This window comes from Amblyomma americanum, chromosome 1 (genome assembly GCF_052857255.1).
Source record: "Amblyomma americanum isolate KBUSLIRL-KWMA chromosome 1, ASM5285725v1, whole genome shotgun sequence".
Classification (NCBI taxonomy): Eukaryota; Metazoa; Arthropoda; class Arachnida; order Ixodida; family Ixodidae; genus Amblyomma; species Amblyomma americanum.
Window position 1 is genome coordinate 179,499,422 of NC_135497.1, and position 19,536 is coordinate 179,518,957.

General features: G+C 46.4%; 1 protein-coding gene across 1 annotated transcript; it reads left to right on the forward strand.

Moving 5' to 3' along the window:
- Positions 1–534: 534 nt before the first annotated feature.
- On the forward strand, positions 535–14,323 carry LOC144093820 (tubulin beta-4 chain-like). Its single transcript, XM_077627536.1, has 7 exons — positions 535–717; positions 1,466–1,574; positions 2,984–3,091; positions 11,479–11,723; positions 11,876–12,075; positions 13,563–13,999; positions 14,150–14,323. Exons 1-7 carry the CDS (start codon positions 661–663, stop codon positions 14,320–14,322), a joined length of 1,329 nt encoding a protein of 442 aa, XP_077483662.1. The 5' UTR covers positions 535–660; the 3' UTR covers position 14,323.
- The last annotated feature ends 5,213 nt before the right edge of the window (positions 14,324–19,536 follow it).

The following is a 19,536-nucleotide window of genomic DNA, read 5'->3' on the forward strand; positions in this document are numbered from 1 at the left end:
ACCCCTTCCTCCCAATGGGAAGCCACTGTTTCGAGAGCACAAACCAGGATGACCAGCGCAGACTGATCGACCAGGCAACCCCGATTGGAACAGATAATGAGGCCCTGGAGTCAGGTCTCTAACCTCTTGGGGCTACAGTCAGGCTGCTGCTGCTGATGATGATGATGATAAAATAAAGTTTTCCAATCGGTCGGTAACATTCAAACTTTAGAACCGACCGCACGCGCACAAATCGAAAGGTTAGAAAACTGAAAAAATTATGCTGCAGAATGCACGTTGTTCTTTCGAGCGAAACCAATTTCGAGCACCGAGAAAAGAAAGTTGAAGAGGCCGAGTTTGCCCCTGCAGCCAGTTGAGAGAACCCCGTTGTGCCGGAAGCTTTGCGAAACGAAAAATAGTTCGCGTTGTACGGCGCATATCCTTTACACGGCATCCTGTACGTGAACTGAAGGCCTTATATATAAGCTCTGAAACGCATTTACCATGGCAGGAACAGGCTGCGGAACTACTTTATGCGCTATTTAGTCGACACGCGTACACATATGAACAGAGTTGAGGAAGAAGTGAGCGTTGATGCGGCGCAAGGCTACAAATACGTGGACCCTTGACCCGGGCAGGCAGTCGGCATCTTGACAGCTGAGTTTCGGAGTGGCATCGAACATGCGCGAGATAGTACACATCCAGACAGGCCAGTGTGGCAACCAGATTGGGGCGAAGGTAAGCCACCTCTACCACCTCGCGGGTTATTTCACGGCTCAGGGAATCGCGGTTGCCATTCTGTCCCAGTGCCGGTCCCGGCGCGTTTTACGTTGGTGATTACGTTGTGTCCTAAACGCCACGTACTAGAATCTCGTTTCAGGATACGGGCGAAAGCAATCGCCTGTAAAGCAGTCGCGGCTTTTACCAGACGTACTGCTTTCGTTCTAAGTTGTGGCCTCTTTGCGTTGGACAATGTTGAGCCCTAGCTAATGCTCATCGAATCTCTTGTTCATGACCACTCCTTTCGCTCTGACCTTTTAATTACTGCTCGCGCTTTGAGAGCGTTGAGATATTGTTGTTGTTTTATGGCATATAGCTCATACTTTATTCCCGGTTGTAAAAAATTCGAGACAATAGGTCTTGGCGGAGAGGTGACATGAAACAGTTTTATGGCAAATGACTGCCGCAAAGCGACGGGCGAGGATTCTTTGCCGGAATTTTTTTTCGCACGACCTAGTTTTCGCGTATGATGCAATTCAAAGGCCTCAAGTGATCTTAGGGCCTGCCGGGTTTCCGCCATCAGCAAGACACATGGCGGGTAAGAATCGATGGCGATTGAAGATTTGACTACAAAAACCAGTTGACAAGTGGAACTGTAGCAGTTATGTTGCTTTCGCTGTGAATTACAGCCTCTAAATATGCTTTGACTGCCGCCACTGCACGATGTGACGCCACTCTGATTACTGAAATCTTTTCCCGTCTGCAGTTTTGGGAGGTGATTTCCGATGAGCATGGCATCGATCCAAGCGGGGCGTACCATGGCGATTCAGACCTCCAGTTGGAGCGCATCAATGTCTACTACAATGAGGCCTCCGGTACGCATCTGGCTGTATTGCGGTTGATAATTTCACTTTTAAGCTTCCCTGTCGAGTTGATCTTGCCTTGCGACTGTTTCGCACTGCTAAGCATTACGGAAATTTTCCGGGCCGTTTGGCACATGACTTCAACGGAAACAGCAAACGAAAGACAAAACCGAACGCTGTGTCTATGGTTGTCCCTTATTCTCGGTCCTGCCTTAATAGCGGTGTTTGTGCTGTTAAGCTGACATCTGGCCTGTCAATGGAGCTTCTTCAACGGCAGGCCTTTGCTCTTGAAGCTTTAAATTCTACAACCGATCGCGCAAACCTAGTTAGGTCGAAGTGCAAGTCTAGTGACCTCTTCTGCTTGCGGCACGTTATGTTAGGCTATTGCAGCTTTTCAGGTTGCATTGCCCCATGTCCCGCAGGGATTAGCTTGAAGGTTCTTGACCAGAAGCTTTTTTCTCATAGGCAATGAATGTTCACAACGCGAATGAGTTTTTAATAATAATAATAATAATTGGTTTTGGGGGAAGAAAATGGCGCAGTGTCGGTCTCATATATCGGCGGACACTTGAACCGCGCCGCAAGGGAAGGGATAAAGGTGGGAGTAAAAGAAGAAAGGGAGAGAGAGGTGCCGTAGTGGAAGGCTCCGGAATAATTTTCACCACCTGGGGATCTTTAACGTGCACTGACATCGCACAGCACACGGGCGCTCTATAAAAACGCAGCCGTCGCGGTCGGGTTCGAACCCGGGTTCTGAATTCCCTCGTCAGGTTTGACGAAGACATAGTACGTCTCCCCTCTACTACGTTTCCTCTTGCTGCAGTGAGTTTGTAAAGAGTTTTTAACTCTATGTTTGCTAATACTGCCGCTGTGCTTCATTTGGAAGGGGCTCGATCATGACATCCATGATTCGGCGGACGCATTTCTATGGAGGCCAGATCATAAAGAGCCGTGTGTTCTGCGCTCTTATTGCGCGTAAAGTAACCCGAGGTGGTGCAAATTTATCCAGAGGCCGGCACTACTGCGTTGATGACAGCCCATGTACAGAATTCGGAATGTTAATCTCATATAGGACACTGTAATTTTAGTAATACGGAACAGAATCGAAACAGGAGTCGCAACAGGACGTTAATGTAGTGACATCATTTTGATCCATCTCAATTTATCTATCAACATTTCACCTTATGTTTTTCTGCTGAATGATATTTAAATATTTTATTATTAAATATAACTGGATCTGCTGTTTAAAGGCCGGAGGGTGGCGCAAGGACCTAGTAGAGCCGCTTTGATTTGCTATGACGCCTACAGTTGGCGCGCTCCATTTTCATTTCTTTAACTGGCTTTGTTGTGACGCAGGTACTTGTAATAACTGCACGGTATCTTTGCTGCCGCTAAGTGATATTTGTTTTTTGTTTGTGGAGGTAAATACGTGCCTCGGGCCATCCTGGTTGACTTGGAGCCGGGAACCATGGACGCCGTCCGCTCGGGACAGTTTGGACAACTCTTCCGGCCGGATAACTTTGTGTTCGGTAAGGGGCTTCTCGGCTTAAAACCTACTACATAAACACTCCCACAAGAGCGCACAGTATAGACTAATCTTTAAAGCGCACAACTGGCTAAATTTGTACCCACATCTCTGTACGCACAGCGAATCCTCGCTCAGTATAATCCAGTCCGAGTGGCAGTCAGTTCAATAAAGCCACGCAATCAAGTAATTTGAGTTTGATCTATGAACATTCTCATCAGTTCCTTGCGAAACCTAGGCCGCCAAGATTGAGACGCAAGCTTGGTGGTTCATCAAGAATGTAGTGCGCCGTGAAAAGAGCATATTACGAGAGAGGGAACACATGGGCCATTTCGAAAATAAAATGAATTGGAATCGAGGATATACAAGGCAAAAGCTGTCGGCGTTCAATGTGTTCATTGACGTGGACACCGTTCTAGACGCTTAAGGAAGTGCGTAAACTGGCTCCCCGTGTCAGTGGACGCTTCACTCGCCCTTCGAGGTACGTGACGATGGTGAAGACATGTGGGCTGCATACATTAATAATAATTGGTTTTTGGGGAAAGGAAATGGCGCAGTATCTGTCTCATATATCGTTGGACACCTGAACCGCGCTGTAAGGGAAGGGATAAGGGTGGGAGTGAAGAAGAAAGGAAGAAAGAGGTGTCGTAGTGGAGGGCTCCGGAATAATTTCGACCACCTGGGAATCTTTAACGTGCTCTGAAATCGCACAGCCTACGGGCGCCTTAGCGTTTTGCCTCAGTAAAAACGCAGCCGCCACGGTCGGGTTCGAACCCGGGAACTCCGGAGCAGTAGCTGAGCGCCCTAACCACTGAGTCATCGCGGTGGGTCTCTGCATACATTAGCCCTGATAACTTCGTGGTAGACACGCGGCACTGCAGTAATAGGCCGCAGCGTTCATTGGGTGATCAACCTCTCGCGATCATCAACTGCAACCTGCCACAGAGGCAGGGTGAACGCGCTGCATATCCAAAGTGCGGAAGGCAATCAAATGGGGTTTGAAAGTGATGGCTTTACTGGCCGCAAACTTGCGATTTCGCCGTGGCGGTGCTCCGAGGAAGTACATAACGTCACAACGCGCGGCTCACCGCGCATATTTCTCTCGTTCTCGCTCCCTAGTCACTACTGAGCATGCGCCACTAGTAGCATCGAGCCACATGTGTCCGCCGCTGCGCAGCGCCACGCCTTTCCTCAAAATCCAACTTTCAATTTTCAGTTTTCTCTTTTTTCTTTCCCTCCCTCCTTTATCGCTTCCTTTACGGCTCGGTTCGGGTGTCCACCGAGATATGTGAGACGGTTACTGTGTCATTTCCTTTCCTCAAAAACCAAACAAAACTAGTCAGCCGACGGTGTTCATAGTTCATTGGCGTTGACAACTTTGAAAAGGCCGTTCATTTTCACGAAAGGAATGACGTAATAATAAATGTATTAATTGGTATTTGGGGAAAGGAAATTGCGCAGTATCTGTCCCGTATATCGTTGGACACCTGAACCGAGTCGTAAGGGAAAGGATAAACGAGGGAGTGAAAGAAGAAAGAGGTGCCGTAGTGGAGGGCTCCGGAATAATTTCGACCACTTGGGGATCTTTCACGTGCACTGACATGGCACAAGACGCGGGCGCCTTAGCGTTTTTCCACCATAAAAATGCAGCCGCCGCTGTCGGGTTCGAACCCGGGAACTCCGGATCAGTAGCCGAGCGCCCTAACCACTGAGCCACCGCGGCGCAAAACCGGCTCCGTGGGTCAGTGGAGACCTAAATCTCGCATTCATGCACGTGGGTTCCCCACACTGGATAGGCAGCGTGCCCTCCCTGCCACCCTTGGAGGTGGCACGCAGTTAATGGTTGATCGCGAGATATTGATCAGCAAACGAACGCAGCGGCCTAGCTACTGCTGCAGTGCCGCATGTCAGCCACAACGCTGTCAGCGCTATTGCATTCAGGCCCCATCTCTCTCCCACCACTGCCACGTGCATCAAATCACGAATGAGGCGTCCGCATATCCAGGCAGCCAGTTATGCGCCCTTCCTTTGTACAACTCCATCGTCGTCTAGAACATCGTCAACGCCAAGAACACAGTGAACGCCGACACCTTTCGCTTTGTATACCCTAGATTAACTGAGCTAATCCACATTAATTTTTTCCAGTTGCATGCCAACGCCATGTTGCATGAAAGCGAAAGTGAGGTGTCCACTGACCCAGGGAGCCAGTTGTGCGCCTTTCCTTTCGTAAAAATGAACGGCCTCAACGTTGTCAACACCAATGCACCAAATGAGCGCCGGCGGCTCATTTTTTTTTTGAGGAAAGGAAATGGAGCAGCAACTGTCTCATATGTCTCGGTGGACACTAGATCGAATGGATAAAGGCGGGATGGAAACCAGAAAAAAGAAAACATGAAAATCGAATTTAAGGAAAGGTGTGGCGCGACGCAGCGGCGGAACACCTATTGCTCGGTGCAACTAGTGGCTCAAGCGCAGTAGTGACTAGACACGCTTACCCGAAATGGGCCGCTGGCTATAGCCTAGCGTAGCTCTCGCTACAAAAAATTCCATCCGCATTTGACACAACACCACATCACTCAGCAAAACGCATAGGTGGCGCATTACACAAGGAAGGAAGGCGGCCGTCTGCGGGGACAATCCGGCATAAAACAAAATATTACAGACAGATATAACACAGGATATGAGCACAACTGGCGGTTCTCCCTCCCCTGTGTTCATGTCATTTGTCATGATCCATAACAGCGCGACAGACGGGACAAAGAAGAGGAGACACAACACACAGCGCTGTGTGTTGTGTCTCCTCTTCTCTGTCCCGTCTGTCGCGCTGTTATGGATCATCGTCAGCACCAACTCGCCCAACAACTGGTATTGTCATTTGTCACCCGTTTTACATAGGGACTCGCTGGAGAGATTGTGTTCTGTAGCCTAGTACAATGCGAGTCATGACTTGTTGAATTGTTTGCAGACGTGAACATATATTTTCAACTTCTTTCACCCGTCGCATTATCGGGAACTTCCGCAAGCTGTTAACTTCAACTGTGTTGAGCGTTGTTTATCTCTCTTCTCGCTACCTCCACCACGCAGCATAGGTATTGTTTTTTTCCGCCCAGGACATGGCTTTCTTTCATGCCCAGCTTTCTGGGACATCTACTACTTGTGCCATCTACCGGCAGTGGCGGCAACAGGGAGCGTAACTGAATGGGAAAGGGTAGAAAAAAGTCGTAAAATGTGAACAAAATCACCTACAAAAATGCTTCGGGGATTTGTGTAATATACATTTAGCTGAGGAATGTGCCGAAGTTTCTGTCCTGTGCTATTAATACACGAGCTTCCCAGCGCGTTTGAATATTATACGATGCTGCCTACGGGAGGGGGCCAAAGTTTGGCATTTTTCCAGACTTTGAAACTGTATAGCACCGTAACACGGATAGATATCGAAAATGCTTCCCAGCTTTAGGTACCCAAATATATGGTGTTTAAAATGGTGTGCAACGATCTGGCATAGCTTTGATCGAGAAGCTTCCTGAGGCCTTTTAATTGAAACGTGATATTGCCTAAAATATGAAAGATGGCGCCCGGCACCGTGCTACGCTGCAGAAATGGTTCGGACTGCTGAAGTTGCGTCCATTTCGACGCTTACCTTTTTATCGGGTGACTTTTGCCTTGCAGACAAGAAAACATGTCAGAGCTCAAACCCAGTGTCTCGACCGGAACTTTAAATAAAGAAGGTTGTTACGATGACCATGCATTAACGCAGCTACATAAAATATTCGTGGCTGTTCATATATGCTTGTCGTGGAGAGACTTTGCAAATTGTCAGCCCTTTGCTATTATCTAAAATGTTTATTGGGGCGTGTGATCATAATATATTAGGGTATAAGAGCTAGCTCGCCTGAATTTTAGCTATTCTTGTTACTTTTAAAGAGCGTAGCGGCATTCAAACGGCCGACATTAAAATGTATTCGCGGATATAAATGTTTAAGTTTATTCTTTTAATACTTATTTAAGAAAATTTGATACAGCTTTACTCAGAAACATTCTGAAGCTGTTCAGCTGTTGTCGGGCCGAACACAGAATTCGGAGTCTAGAAGCAAATAGCGTCTAGATAGACGTTCAGGTTGTTACTGTCACGTTCACCTGTAATGCTTTCAAATTAGTGACTCTAGCGTTGTCCGAATATGGTGACTCGAGTTTGCACTTAGAGTTCTAACCTGGGTTCAGAACCTTTTGTTTTGGTCAACTAATTTTAATAAATGTGCTCGTTTCTATAGAAAATATATTTGTATGAATGTATGAATGAAAAATTTCACGCATGATAACTATTCATACTTTTATTGCTGCAGCTATTGGCGACTTTTTTTTGCTGTTCTTTCATTCCGACTTCTGTAATATGCATGCATGATGTATTGCCGGGATCCATCCTGTGTAACACAACTGAAAAAGTGAGGCTTCGCTTTTGAGGTACGAAACTTCGCTTTTAAAGATACCGCAAGATACCGCCAACTTTTTTTCATTTTTGCAAACAAATTGGTGAATTTAATTGTGTCCACTTCTGGGCTACGTAAAAGCGCTTTTACATGGACGTCATCAAGGAAGCATTTCATAACGGTATATATAAATGGTAAATATGGTGGCTGTCGCAGTTTGCGGCACTGCCAGCCGCTACGCTGCCAGTCGCTGCTACGCTGCTTCGTCGGCCGATTGTCATGATATCGCATTTAATTCTCCCGCACCTCCCAGAGTGACATCGCAAGGGGCCGCCAGGTGCAAGAGGGTTAACCACGGATTAACAGGGTTAGTCGCGATGTCATATCAATCGTCTGAAGCGACTGTCTTGACAGCCTCCTTTGAAGAACGTTTGCATCTGTCCTTTGAGGCTGGGCTGTAATAATTTTAAGCAATAAATTTTTCTTTTTCACCAGTATAATAGATGAGTTGCGTTATCGCAAGCAGCATGCTTTTAAGATTCATCTTCTTCAAAATGCTATGAAAACGTGTAAAAAATTGACCGCCAATAGCAAGATCAAAGGATGTCAAGGGGTATAAATTAGAGGGGGAAGAAAAATAAAAAACAACTAAGTGTCCTGCCCACGCCAGTACAAATACTACATTGAGACTGTTAAAAGAATGAAAACTAGAAGTGCCCCCCGTTAGGACGGCCAATAAAAATCAAGAGAAACACCCCCACAAATACATTCAAAGAGAGAGAGAGGGGCGGGTGGGGGGGTGGCAAAGTCTTGCACAGGGTGCCGGGTGATGTGAGGCCGGCTCAGGACCCAGCCGCTATGCCCACATTTCAGCGTACGCGAAATGCAACAACGCTCCGGCTGTTTACCCCCGGGGGGTCGAATTAGTTCGAAGCGCTCCAGTGCGCTGTCCCTCATAGCCTGTAATGGAACTAATTTGTATAATTTCATTGTAGCTTTTCCCAGTTCCCAGGTTACTCTGCCTGCAGCAGCTTTGATTTCTGTGGTCAGGTGAAAAACTAATTATACTGCACTGAACAATACTATCGCTTACTTTGGAAGCAGCAGCGTTTGGTAAATCAAACCAAATACAATTGTAATAGAGAGGTAGAGCGCAACAAAAATAACCAGACGCTAAAAAGGAATGTATACCAATAAAATAAGTCACGAATTGTATTCTATGTTACAAAGTTAATGAGAATATCAAATAGGCGGGGATGTCATTATAGCAGGCGGGGATGTCATTATAGCACGTAGCGGAAAGCACAATGTCAGCAAATTACCATGAATGAAGGGGAAGCCTTCATAACGATAACACTCATGGGAAGTGATCTGTTACGTTTACAGTAATATTCGAAGCACTGGAGATTATATTTCTTTTCTCCTTTGCACCTTGGGGAGGAAATCGAGCAAATGTAATAGGTCTATTTTCATGGCGTCGCTGTCAATAAACTTGCACTTGTCACACTATCTGATAGCTGGTGCGGAAGGGTTATAACTTCCCCGCAAAAAGGCAAGGACAAGGGCTATAGTGCCGACATAAAATATTTTATTATACACTTTTTATACAACATTTGGAAACAGAATGTGTACAGTCAGAATCACATAGCGTGATTACCTTGTGTTTATGTTACATGTACAACCAGAACGATGCACTCCAAACGTAACGAATATGAATATAACTAAACACACTTCACAGCAACATGGCATACAAAAGAAGCAACACTTTGCGAAAGGAATAAAGAACAAGGCAAGCTTTTAATCGGTTGCCAAACAAAATGAGTCAGCAAAGAAGGACATACAAATGAACATAAGCGATGGCATTGAATGTGCGTAGTACTGCTGTCGTCACTTTTCTCGAGCCTGTTTGTGCGCATTGTGCACTTGATGCCAGTATCATATGATCTACGCCCGATACGACCAATCAGTTTTCTTAAATTCGCTGCAAAATTTTTTCCTGCTGCCCCGCAGAGCTTAAAGGCGTGTGTGCATGTTCATTTTCAAAGCACACCCCCCCAAGTACTTTTTATAGCTGTACTGATTGCGTTATAAATCTGTTATCCATGGTTTGTTTACATAAAAGAATTTTTTTACGCAAAAGACAAGCCAAAAGATCAGTTTAAAAGTGACAACGGGAATACTTACAAAACACACATATCACATTTATATTACACCAAAAAATTGCTCAGGGCATATATGGCAGGTAAACAGTCACATAATACAAATACACTATTTTTAGTACACACCGAACACTCCTTTAGAAGCAGGTTACATAAGGCATCAGGAACATTACTCTTCATCTTCAAGCAGTGATGCACTTTCTAAACTAGAGGTACAACACAGCACTATAAATACAGGAGGAAACACGCAAAACTAAAAGGCACATCTCACCACATAACAGTTACCTCCTCCTATGACTACAATCATTGCTTTTCTCTTTCTTTCCTTACAAGGTTGCGAAGTTTTTCTATTGATTTGACTTTCGTCGACATTCCCATAGCCCGAAGCTCCGTGCGCAATTCTCCTTCATTCATGTCGTCCACATTTTGTAGACAGTTTCCTTCGCTCACTTTTTCATCTGCACAGCGTAGCCTCTTCGCCCGTTTCTCTTGAATACGTCCCTCAAACCAGTACTCTTGGTCCCGCTTTTTATATGCACGGCTTAGTCTGATATTCTCACTCACTTCAAGCCTTTTCGCCAGCTTGAGAGCGTCAGCGGCTGCATTCCACATGTTAGACTTCCCATGGTGTAGATGCTCTAGGACGTCGTTTTTTCCTCTAACCCTTGGCTTGAAATTCAACCAAGGCAATTGAACCTTTCGTGCTTTGCGGAAGCGTGGTGCGCCAGAATATGAATGTACGGCGTAACTCTATCGCCACCATAGCCTTTGCAACCTTGGGCCCCTAATTCTAAGAACGTGTGAAATAATTCTGAGGTTTCTCTTTCTATGCAGCGACCTTCAATATCATTTTCCAGGTGGTACAAAATTTTCCGCATAAGCTTCCAAAGGAGCAAAGTTTTTTCCTCTGTTTGAGGGTGCAATTTCCCGGCCAGTTTTTCAGGCAAAGCTTGCAGCAGGCGCTCACAATCGCCCCCCGATACCGACGTGAATGTTTTTCCCTTGTTTCCTTCATTGGTTTCCCAGACGTGAAATTTAATCCCACAGTTATTTATGGCGTCAACGATGTCCTGAACGTGTATGGTCATACAACGTGGGTTGCGGACTTTTTTACGGTAATCTGTCTTCTGCTTCTGAAAGCAATCCATCTACAAGGCAGTTAACTATTCTTAACTTCATGTGCAATACATCAGGAATTACTAAATTAGAGCCGAAGTTAAACAATGGCACGTTTTTCATCCCGTTCGCCTCTGCGCAGCAATCAGCTTTCATGTTCTCGAGAGTGCGGATCAAAGGAGGCTCATTAAAGCTCCTGTTACTTGTCAGAACTGAGCACCTTGTCTGTGGGTTTGCTCGACAAAATGGACAAGGATAGTGTGATGCAGCAGACTGCAGACCCTGAACAACAAGCAAAAATTTCAAATCTGACCCTAGACAGATGCGAATCGGAATCTCGTGGTCCAATACAGATATGCTACTCCTTCGTGCGACAACATTAATTTCTTTTATCAAATCCCGAAAAGCATCTCTTATTTCAAAATAACCTTCCGGGATCTCCGCCAAACCGAGAAGGCGATGAAGGTTATGGCTTTGTAGGTGCCGCGTTTTGCAGATGATGACGAATGATAATGTTGTCCAGGTCGTGCGTCTACTCACAACGCAGCCATCACCCTCTATGTTTACAAAGAGTGCCTCGGTGGAGATCTCTGTCTCTGAGTGGCTTGCCTTTATTGCCTATTCCAGTACTGATTTTCTTCAGGATACAGTTTGTGCAAGTATACGCCTTTCACAACCCGCCCCTTCAGGTCAGAATGGCGCTGGCAACAATTGGGCCAAGGGCCACTACACCGAGGGTGCTGAACTAGTGGACTCGGTGCTCGACGTTGTGCGCAAGGAAGCGGAATCCTGTGACTGCTTGCAGGGATTCCAGCTGACCCACTCCCTGGGCGGTGGTACTGGATCTGGCATGGGCACACTGCTCATCTCGAAGATCCGTGAAGAGTACCCCGATCGCATCATGAACACCTACAGTGTAGTGCCCTCTCCAAAGGTGTGTGACATTATCTGCAGGACCCAATTTCAGCATCTTTGAAACAAATCAAACATGACATTTTGGCCTTGCTTTATAAGGCGTCTTCCTTGAATTTTGATGATTAGTCGTTATGCACAAAGTTCTCATTCTCTTCCTGCGGCTACCTCTAGGTTTCGGACACTGTCGTCGAGCCCTACAATGCTACTTTGTCAGTGCATCAGCTTGTGGAAAACACCGACGAGACCTACTGCATCGACAACGAAGCACTCTACGACATCTGCTTCCGGACGCTTAAGCTCACGACTCCCACCTACGGAGACCTTAACCACTTGGTTTCTGCAACGATGTCGGGTGTGACCACATGCCTGAGGTAAGTATTTCGCAGCTTCGTTCAAGGGGTAACTTAAGCGCCTCATGCATGTTCATAAAGAGCCCAAAGAGGTCGACAGCATCCGCCGAATTGCTAGTTCCGACGGTAGTGATCGGTTCATTATGGAACAAGCACTGCAAAGACTGCGGTCGCTAAGGTCTTTTACAAAATATTTAGAGTAATACACTACAGCTAATCTCCATGTATAAAGTGCATGTGGTGGCGATATTTTCAGAAAACACAATGACGAGCAAGAAAGCAAATAAAAGCACCCTCACCGTCCGCATAAAAACTAACAAACACCGCAACTGCTATAGCCAGCCAAGCAGCTGCTCAAGGAAGCTTTGAAAAGCACTTCAAGGAAAGTGAATTTGGCAACGGCAGCAATAACGAGAAGGCGGCTGTCGTCGGGAATAATGGAGTGGCGCCTAATCTATGGCATGCGATTGCACACATTGGGAATAAAATGTCCGTGTTTAACCACTGTACCTCAGAAACTCATGAGGCGAAAAGGTAAATTAAGGCCTCGCGCTGTAAATGATTAAAAACTACTCTGTTCACAAAGCAAACATCTCAAATCTCTTGGAAATAATTTAGGTGTGTGTCAGTGGAGAATGCTTATTGAACTGTTTCTCATTTATAAAGCGCACATTTATCTCGTTCAGCTCCTTAATCCTAGAGTACAGGACCTTTATATAAAGCCTCACGTACAGTGAAATCATTTATCCCCGTTTTCTCTTCGGGAAAAGGGAATACAAATTCCCACGTTTTGGTATGGAATTTTTTCTTCGATAAATAGTGGCACTTTCTGAGGAAGTTGGGAGCCACATTAGCCTGCTGAGCAGTCAGTATGGAATACTGGTTGCCATTGTTGGGGGATGGTGTTTTAGGGCCTGCAGAACGATCACATAATTTTAAAGTGCCACGACAACTGGCAGACCGGTGAAGTTAATACCCATCGATGTTTTCCTAATGTAGTAATTTGTATAACCTTTGAAGCTGGATACGAAGCAGTGACCATGTGAAGAATCCATTTTTATTTTTTTGTGATTTTGCCAATGAATCGAAACAGCAACAGAAGAAATCTTGTTATCTGACTGGGGCTGGTTTGCTTCTCCGCCGTTGTAATTTGGCTGAGGCAAATAAGAGGCATGCAGTTTCAATGTTCTCTAGAACAGACTGGCAAAGTGTAAACTATGTCACTTCTGAAATTTCCATGAGTTCGTTCTTTCATTGGGCTTCGTTGTCTGCACTGGCGTGAAGAGAACTGAATTTCAAATTTGATGACCCGATATTCAAAAGCTTTGAATGAACAGCGGCAACAATCGCGACATTCTACAAGATGCCTCCACTGACCATTGTAGCTGCTCCATAATCTTACCACAATCTTGTTCTGACTGCTCCCAAACAAGAGCGCCCAACATAAATTCTCTCTCCCCTTGTGAATTAAGCGGGCTTCTAATCAAGCACCGTCCCATTCCTCACAGATTTCCTGGGCAGCTGAATGCTGATCTTCGCAAGCTGGCCGTTAACATGGTGCCCTTCCCTCGCCTCCACTTCTTCATGACTGGCTTTGCTCCACTCACGTCCCGCGGCTGCCAGCAGTACCGGGCTCTGACTGTGCCGGAGCTGACGCAACAGATGTTCGATGCCAAAAACATGATGGCTGCTTGCGACCCCCGCCACGGTCGTTACCTGACAGTTGCTGCAGTCTTCAGAGGCCGAATGAGCATGCGGGAAGTCGATGACCAGATGCTCAACATCCAGAACAAGCAGTCGAGTCACTTCGTTGAATGGATCCCGGACAATGTAAAGACAGCTGTCTGTGACATACCGCCTCGAGGTCTGAAGATGTCGGCTACTTTCATTGGGAACAGCACAGCCATTCAAGAGCTTTTCAGGCGGATCTCCGAGCAGTTTACAGGTGACCATCGTGTTTGATTTGAAAGTGCTTCTTAAAAGCACATGCTTTCATTGTAGGGACCCATTGCTGTCGATTTTCTGGAACAGCGCATTTTCGGGGACAGTTCTAGGAGTGTGACCCCGCCTGCTTGATATATTATTATTTTTTCAGCTATGTTCCGCCGCAAGGCCTTTCTGCACTGGTACACCGGAGAGGGCATGGACGAGTTGGAGTTCACCGAGGCAGAGTCCAACTTGAACGAACTGGTGTCAGAATACCAACAGTACCAGGAGGCCCCAGATGAGGACGAGGGGGAATTCGAGGAGACCCAGGCAGAGGCCTAGTTTGTGTGCAGTGCCTTTTTTTTTGGTTTACAATAAAGTGTTTGTTTGTCATGGATCCTTCTTTTTGAGCCAGGTGCTTGTGCACTTTAGTTATGTCGTAGGCCCGGACTGCGTCACAAGGATGGTCACGCAGAGCAGCTAAACCTTACTGTATTGCAATGTGCGCACATCTGTAAATAGCCGTGTGACTTGCGTTTTCGGCATTTTGACGAAACTCTAAAATCTGTTAAAATCTTCTCATCGAACCACTTTTAGAGCGAGCGCAAGGTGATCTTAAGGAAAACAAGTTTTGATGAGCTATTATTGTTCTCGGATACTTCCTCTCTGATGATGTGGCAAATTCTCTGTGCTGTCGAAACAGATATGAGACGAGCCGGTTTGTAGAACATCGCTACGGAGAATACATTTTGCTTATTCTCAGTGTTACTTGACTGAGGTTTTTGGCGTATTATCTAGCCATCATCTTTTGTCTCACATTTTTACGATCTTGAACAAAAATTTCAGTGACGGGATCTTCGTCAATACTAGGACGATCGAATCACTTTCCTTGAGAGGCTCTTCTAATTGGAAGGAAAACACGTTGAGAAGACGCCGACAGGACATCAAGTGGCATTTGAGGCTGCTTGACCAATTCATTGTTCAGCAATAGTCCAGCTCCTCGGGGCTGCTGAACCTGTAGCGATCGAACCACAAGGCCCATATCTCGTCCTTCTGTGAGCGGCATAGCCCTAACCCGGGACGCTGCGCAGAAAGGTTCGTCGTCAAAGGCTTTGGCGATTCGCCACTGTGAGGAGCCCTCAACCCTTAACACTCAACGAACATTGTCCGTGTTGAATTCTGCGCTATTGATTCAGAATCCCTTAGCGTGGTGTCCACAGAAACGGAGGGTAGGTGCTTTGGAAGCCACGCGAGATTTCGTGATCTGAAAGCCCTATGGTTGGAGGCGGGAGCGATTTTTCCGGCTAGGGCCTGGGGTAAACAGCTTTTTGTCTCTATAGCAGTTTAGCGTCAGCATCACCAGCTCTTAACGCGATAGCGGTAAAGGCCCCGTTCACCCGAAAATCCAGTACCGATGTTCGTGTTTTCGGTGTTGCGAGTGAAAAATCGCAAGCTCTTGATTGCCCAGGTAGAATGCCCAGGTATTTTTGGATGCAAAGTAGAGAACGACCGTCTGCATATATGGTAATTAACCGATTGCATTACCGCGTTATACCCTTAGGGCGGAGCTTAAGTGATCATTCCAAGTTTTGCATGGCAGGTAGGAAAGCGCTTCCTGATGTCCCCGAGGGGCTCAAGTATGTCTCCGTAGTACGTTTTCATTACAGGATAGGTTCCCATTTCGTCGACTACCGCTTGGTTTTATGACCGCGAGCTGTGGCGTTCGTGATTTGATTCCCGGTGTGTAGAGCCCATGTCATGGTAAGTGGTTCTCAGCTGGTACCCCCATGGCGGAATATTTGGGAAGCCTTCTCGATGGGGCTACCGCTGGTGTAATTACGACTGATTGTCTGCGAGTCGAGGTTACTGTCAAGGATCTGTGCCATCTGTTGCCGTCGGCGACTGCGAGGATTTTCGTGGTCAAATAGCATCCAGGTCGCGGCAGTGTAACGCGAAATTCGGCGACAACTCGTGCACTACTGGAGTGGAACTCGTTGCATTTTTATCGCCTTACCGTAATATCCGGTATACAGTCCGCACGCAGTGTATAGTCCGCAACACACAATTTTGGCTGCATATGGATTGTAAAACTTTTATTTCCAACAGTTTGAGAGGCTTTAGGCCCCTCGCCTAAACGACAGCCAGAATGTCCTGGCTTGTGGCAGCGTCTTCGGCCAGTTGTACGACCTTTGTCTGAATCATCAGATCGGTGCTGAATAGGAGAGCCTCCCATTGGTCAAGCGACAGAATTTTTTCCCTCCAGGGGGGCAAAAGGGCATTTCCAATATATATGGTTGAGATCCGCGTTGTGGTGACATAGCTTGCACACATTTGAATAGTGTGACGGATAATAAAGACTACACATACCTGGGTTCTGGAACGTATGAGTCTGGAGAAGGCTGATGAGAAAAAAAAAATACTAGACTTTCCGCACTCGTTACATACACTATCAGAATCAGGCGTGCGAACAGCACATAAAATTATATTTGGCGCAGTTCAAGTATCACAAAACGTGGCAATAGAGTAAGCTTCGCGAACTTTGTGCCACATTCAGCGATGCTGAAAAAGAAAAAATGCTGTGCAGTGCATATATACAGATGGTCCGCAAAGCGCAAAATATAAATTTTTTAGCATGTATAACTCGCAGACTGTATACCAGAAACAATAGTATATGTTACAGAATTTCTGCCCCTCCCCCTAAAAGAGCCGCTTGCTATATATATATATATATATATATATATATATATATATATATATATATATATATATATCAAATTCTTTCTCAGTATACAGGAAATGCTAGGCATCACATGGGGCAAGGAAATATGCTACAGATTAGAAATTACGACCTACACTGCGCTCATCATCCTCGTCCGTAGAGTTTTCCTCGTTCCATTTACTTACAAGCACAAGGCACTCCGAGCGTATGCAAATTCTAAAGCTTCATTTGGGTAAGCACAACGAATGAATGAGTCAAATAACATTTATTTACTTACATTCAACCGCATAAACGAACAGTTCGATCAGTGTTTATATTTTTTAACGGCAAGCTCATGATTCACCCAAAGATGAGGAAGACGAGGTTTGCGACGTTCCGCGATGTGTTCATCTCTAAAAACTCAAATTTCCTTTAAATAATATAAGGCACACTTTTTACGCACTTCTTGGCCTTCGCCGGATTCTGAGCTGATCCCTCTTTATGGGAGTTAGTCATTAACCTTGCGAGACCAACGACAACCAAACACGGTTGACTACAAATCACCTACTCCTTCAGTGCAGGTGCCCGCCGCGGTGGCTCAGTGGTTAGGGCGCTCGACTACTGATCCGGAGTTCCCGGGTTCGAACCCGACCGCGGCGGCTGCGTTTTTATGGAGGAAAAACGCTAAGGCGCCCGTGTGTTGTGCGATGTCAGTGCACGTTAAAGAACCCCAGGTGGTCGAGATTATTCCGGAGCCCTCCACTACGGCACCTATTCATTTCTTCTTTCACTCCCTCCTTTATTCCTTCCCTTACGGCGCGGTTCAGGTGTCCAACGATATATGAGACAGATACTGCGCCATTTCCTTTCCCCAAAAAAACAATTATTATTATTATTCAGCGCAGATCGGGTTTGGGGTAGGTGTCGCATTTGTAAATATACAAGCGCAAAACGTAAGCCCATGTTACGGCAGAAGGGAAGACATTACGACAAATCCATTGCTCTCCTCACTGTAGTCGCGTCTCTTTTTGTGTACTCACTTCGTTTTTACAATGCGTGAGTATCGTTACAACAGATCCTGGTTGAACGAGCGTAATGGAAACGCCTGCTCGATGCTGCGGGCATCTTGGAAGCCTTAACGCGGCAAGCAACGCGCAAGCTGTGCAACATACTCTGAAAAGCTGTTAAAATTGTATGTACTGAATTTCGCGAGATAGGGGTCACAGTCATGCTCTCACAAAAAATCCTCAGCATATTTAATCCAGTTAATGAACAATTTCGAGCGTAAGGAGGCCCGTACCAAATCGCACTCAGCTTGCCACCGTTACAAATGCTGGTAAGGAATTGTCTGTTTTGCTGCTGGGGCCTGATGTTTAATTCACAGGAAGTGTTTTTAAACACCTGTTTTGATGCACAGCACGGAGAAGGCTCAAATGCAAGCATTTTTCTCTTAGTTTTGTACACTAGGTATGCGGATATCCATGGCTATTGAGGAAGGCTCTAATTTTGTTCCTCTTACGTTATGTTAAGGTCTGTTTACACAATGAACCCCATATCGGAGACGCCGCAGTGCCTTTGGCGGTCGTCTGTTGATACCAAGGTCGCCAGTTCGATTCCTGCCGCGGCGGCCATATTTCGATGGAGGCGTAATACAAAAATGCCCGTGTGCTGCAGCGACAAGTGGCGCATGTTAAAGATCCCCATTTGGGCTACATTATTCTGCAGCCCTCCACTGCAGCGTTCCTCATACCCCATGTGTCGGTTCGAGATGTTAAACTCGACAATTACAAAAAAGAAAATCTGGAGACCAGTTTTTGTGTCGCGAAACAGGCTTCGCGTGACGTTCTCCTTTCAGTTCGTTGAGTTCGCGCCTGGCCCGTATCTGGCCTGGCCCCGGTTGATGATGATGATGATAATGATGATGATTTTGGCCTCTGGTTGAATGGTACGTACCCACGGTGGGGGATTGGACAGGGTACATTGGCCCCGGTTATCTGCGCACCAGGGGTTCCAGCAGAAATTCCGATATCCTTTTTTCTTACGGCGGACCCCGGATCCTTGGCTGCCATGTTGGTGAACGTCGCACAGTGAAATTTGATGCGCATGTCTAATCCTGTTATCAGCACCTGTGGTGCTGGAGGTCGGAGCAAGCGGCTGTAAGTGGATTAGGCATACGCACGGCCAGTCGCCGTGCTACGTTCACCAACATCAGACAATTGTCCGCGGGCAGTGTGCATACCTAACGCACCGAAAGCAGAACGCCGCCCGGACCAAGGAACGGCAAGAGGCCCGTATTGTGAATCCACATTTACTAAAGAATTCCATGATCCATCAAAAGTATCGATTATTATACCTAGTAAAATCACTGCCCGGATGAACAATTTCTGCGCAAATTGTCTGTGTTAATAGCTTGCTGTTCACCATGCATATATTGGCACATAGCCACCCAATCTGAACCTGGCAACGTTTGGCAGAAGGTTAGGTGGGCGGATGAGATTAAGAGGTTTGCAGGCATAAGGTGGGCGCAGCTGGCAAAGGACAGGAATAATTGGAGAGCCATGGGAGAAGCCTTTGTCCTGCAGTGAGCGTAGTTTGGGCTGATGACGACGATGATGATAATGACCCACCCAAACCCCCAACCCAACCTCCCATACCCACACCCAACCCCTTCCTCCCAATGGGAAGCCACTGTTTCGAGAGCACAAACCAGGATGACCAGCGCAGACTGATCGACCAGGCAACCCCGATTGGAACAGATAATGAGGCCCTGGAGTCAGGTCTCTAACCTCTTGGGGCTACAGTCAGGCTGCTGCTGCTGATGATGATGTTGATAAAATAAAGTTTTCCAATCGGTCGGT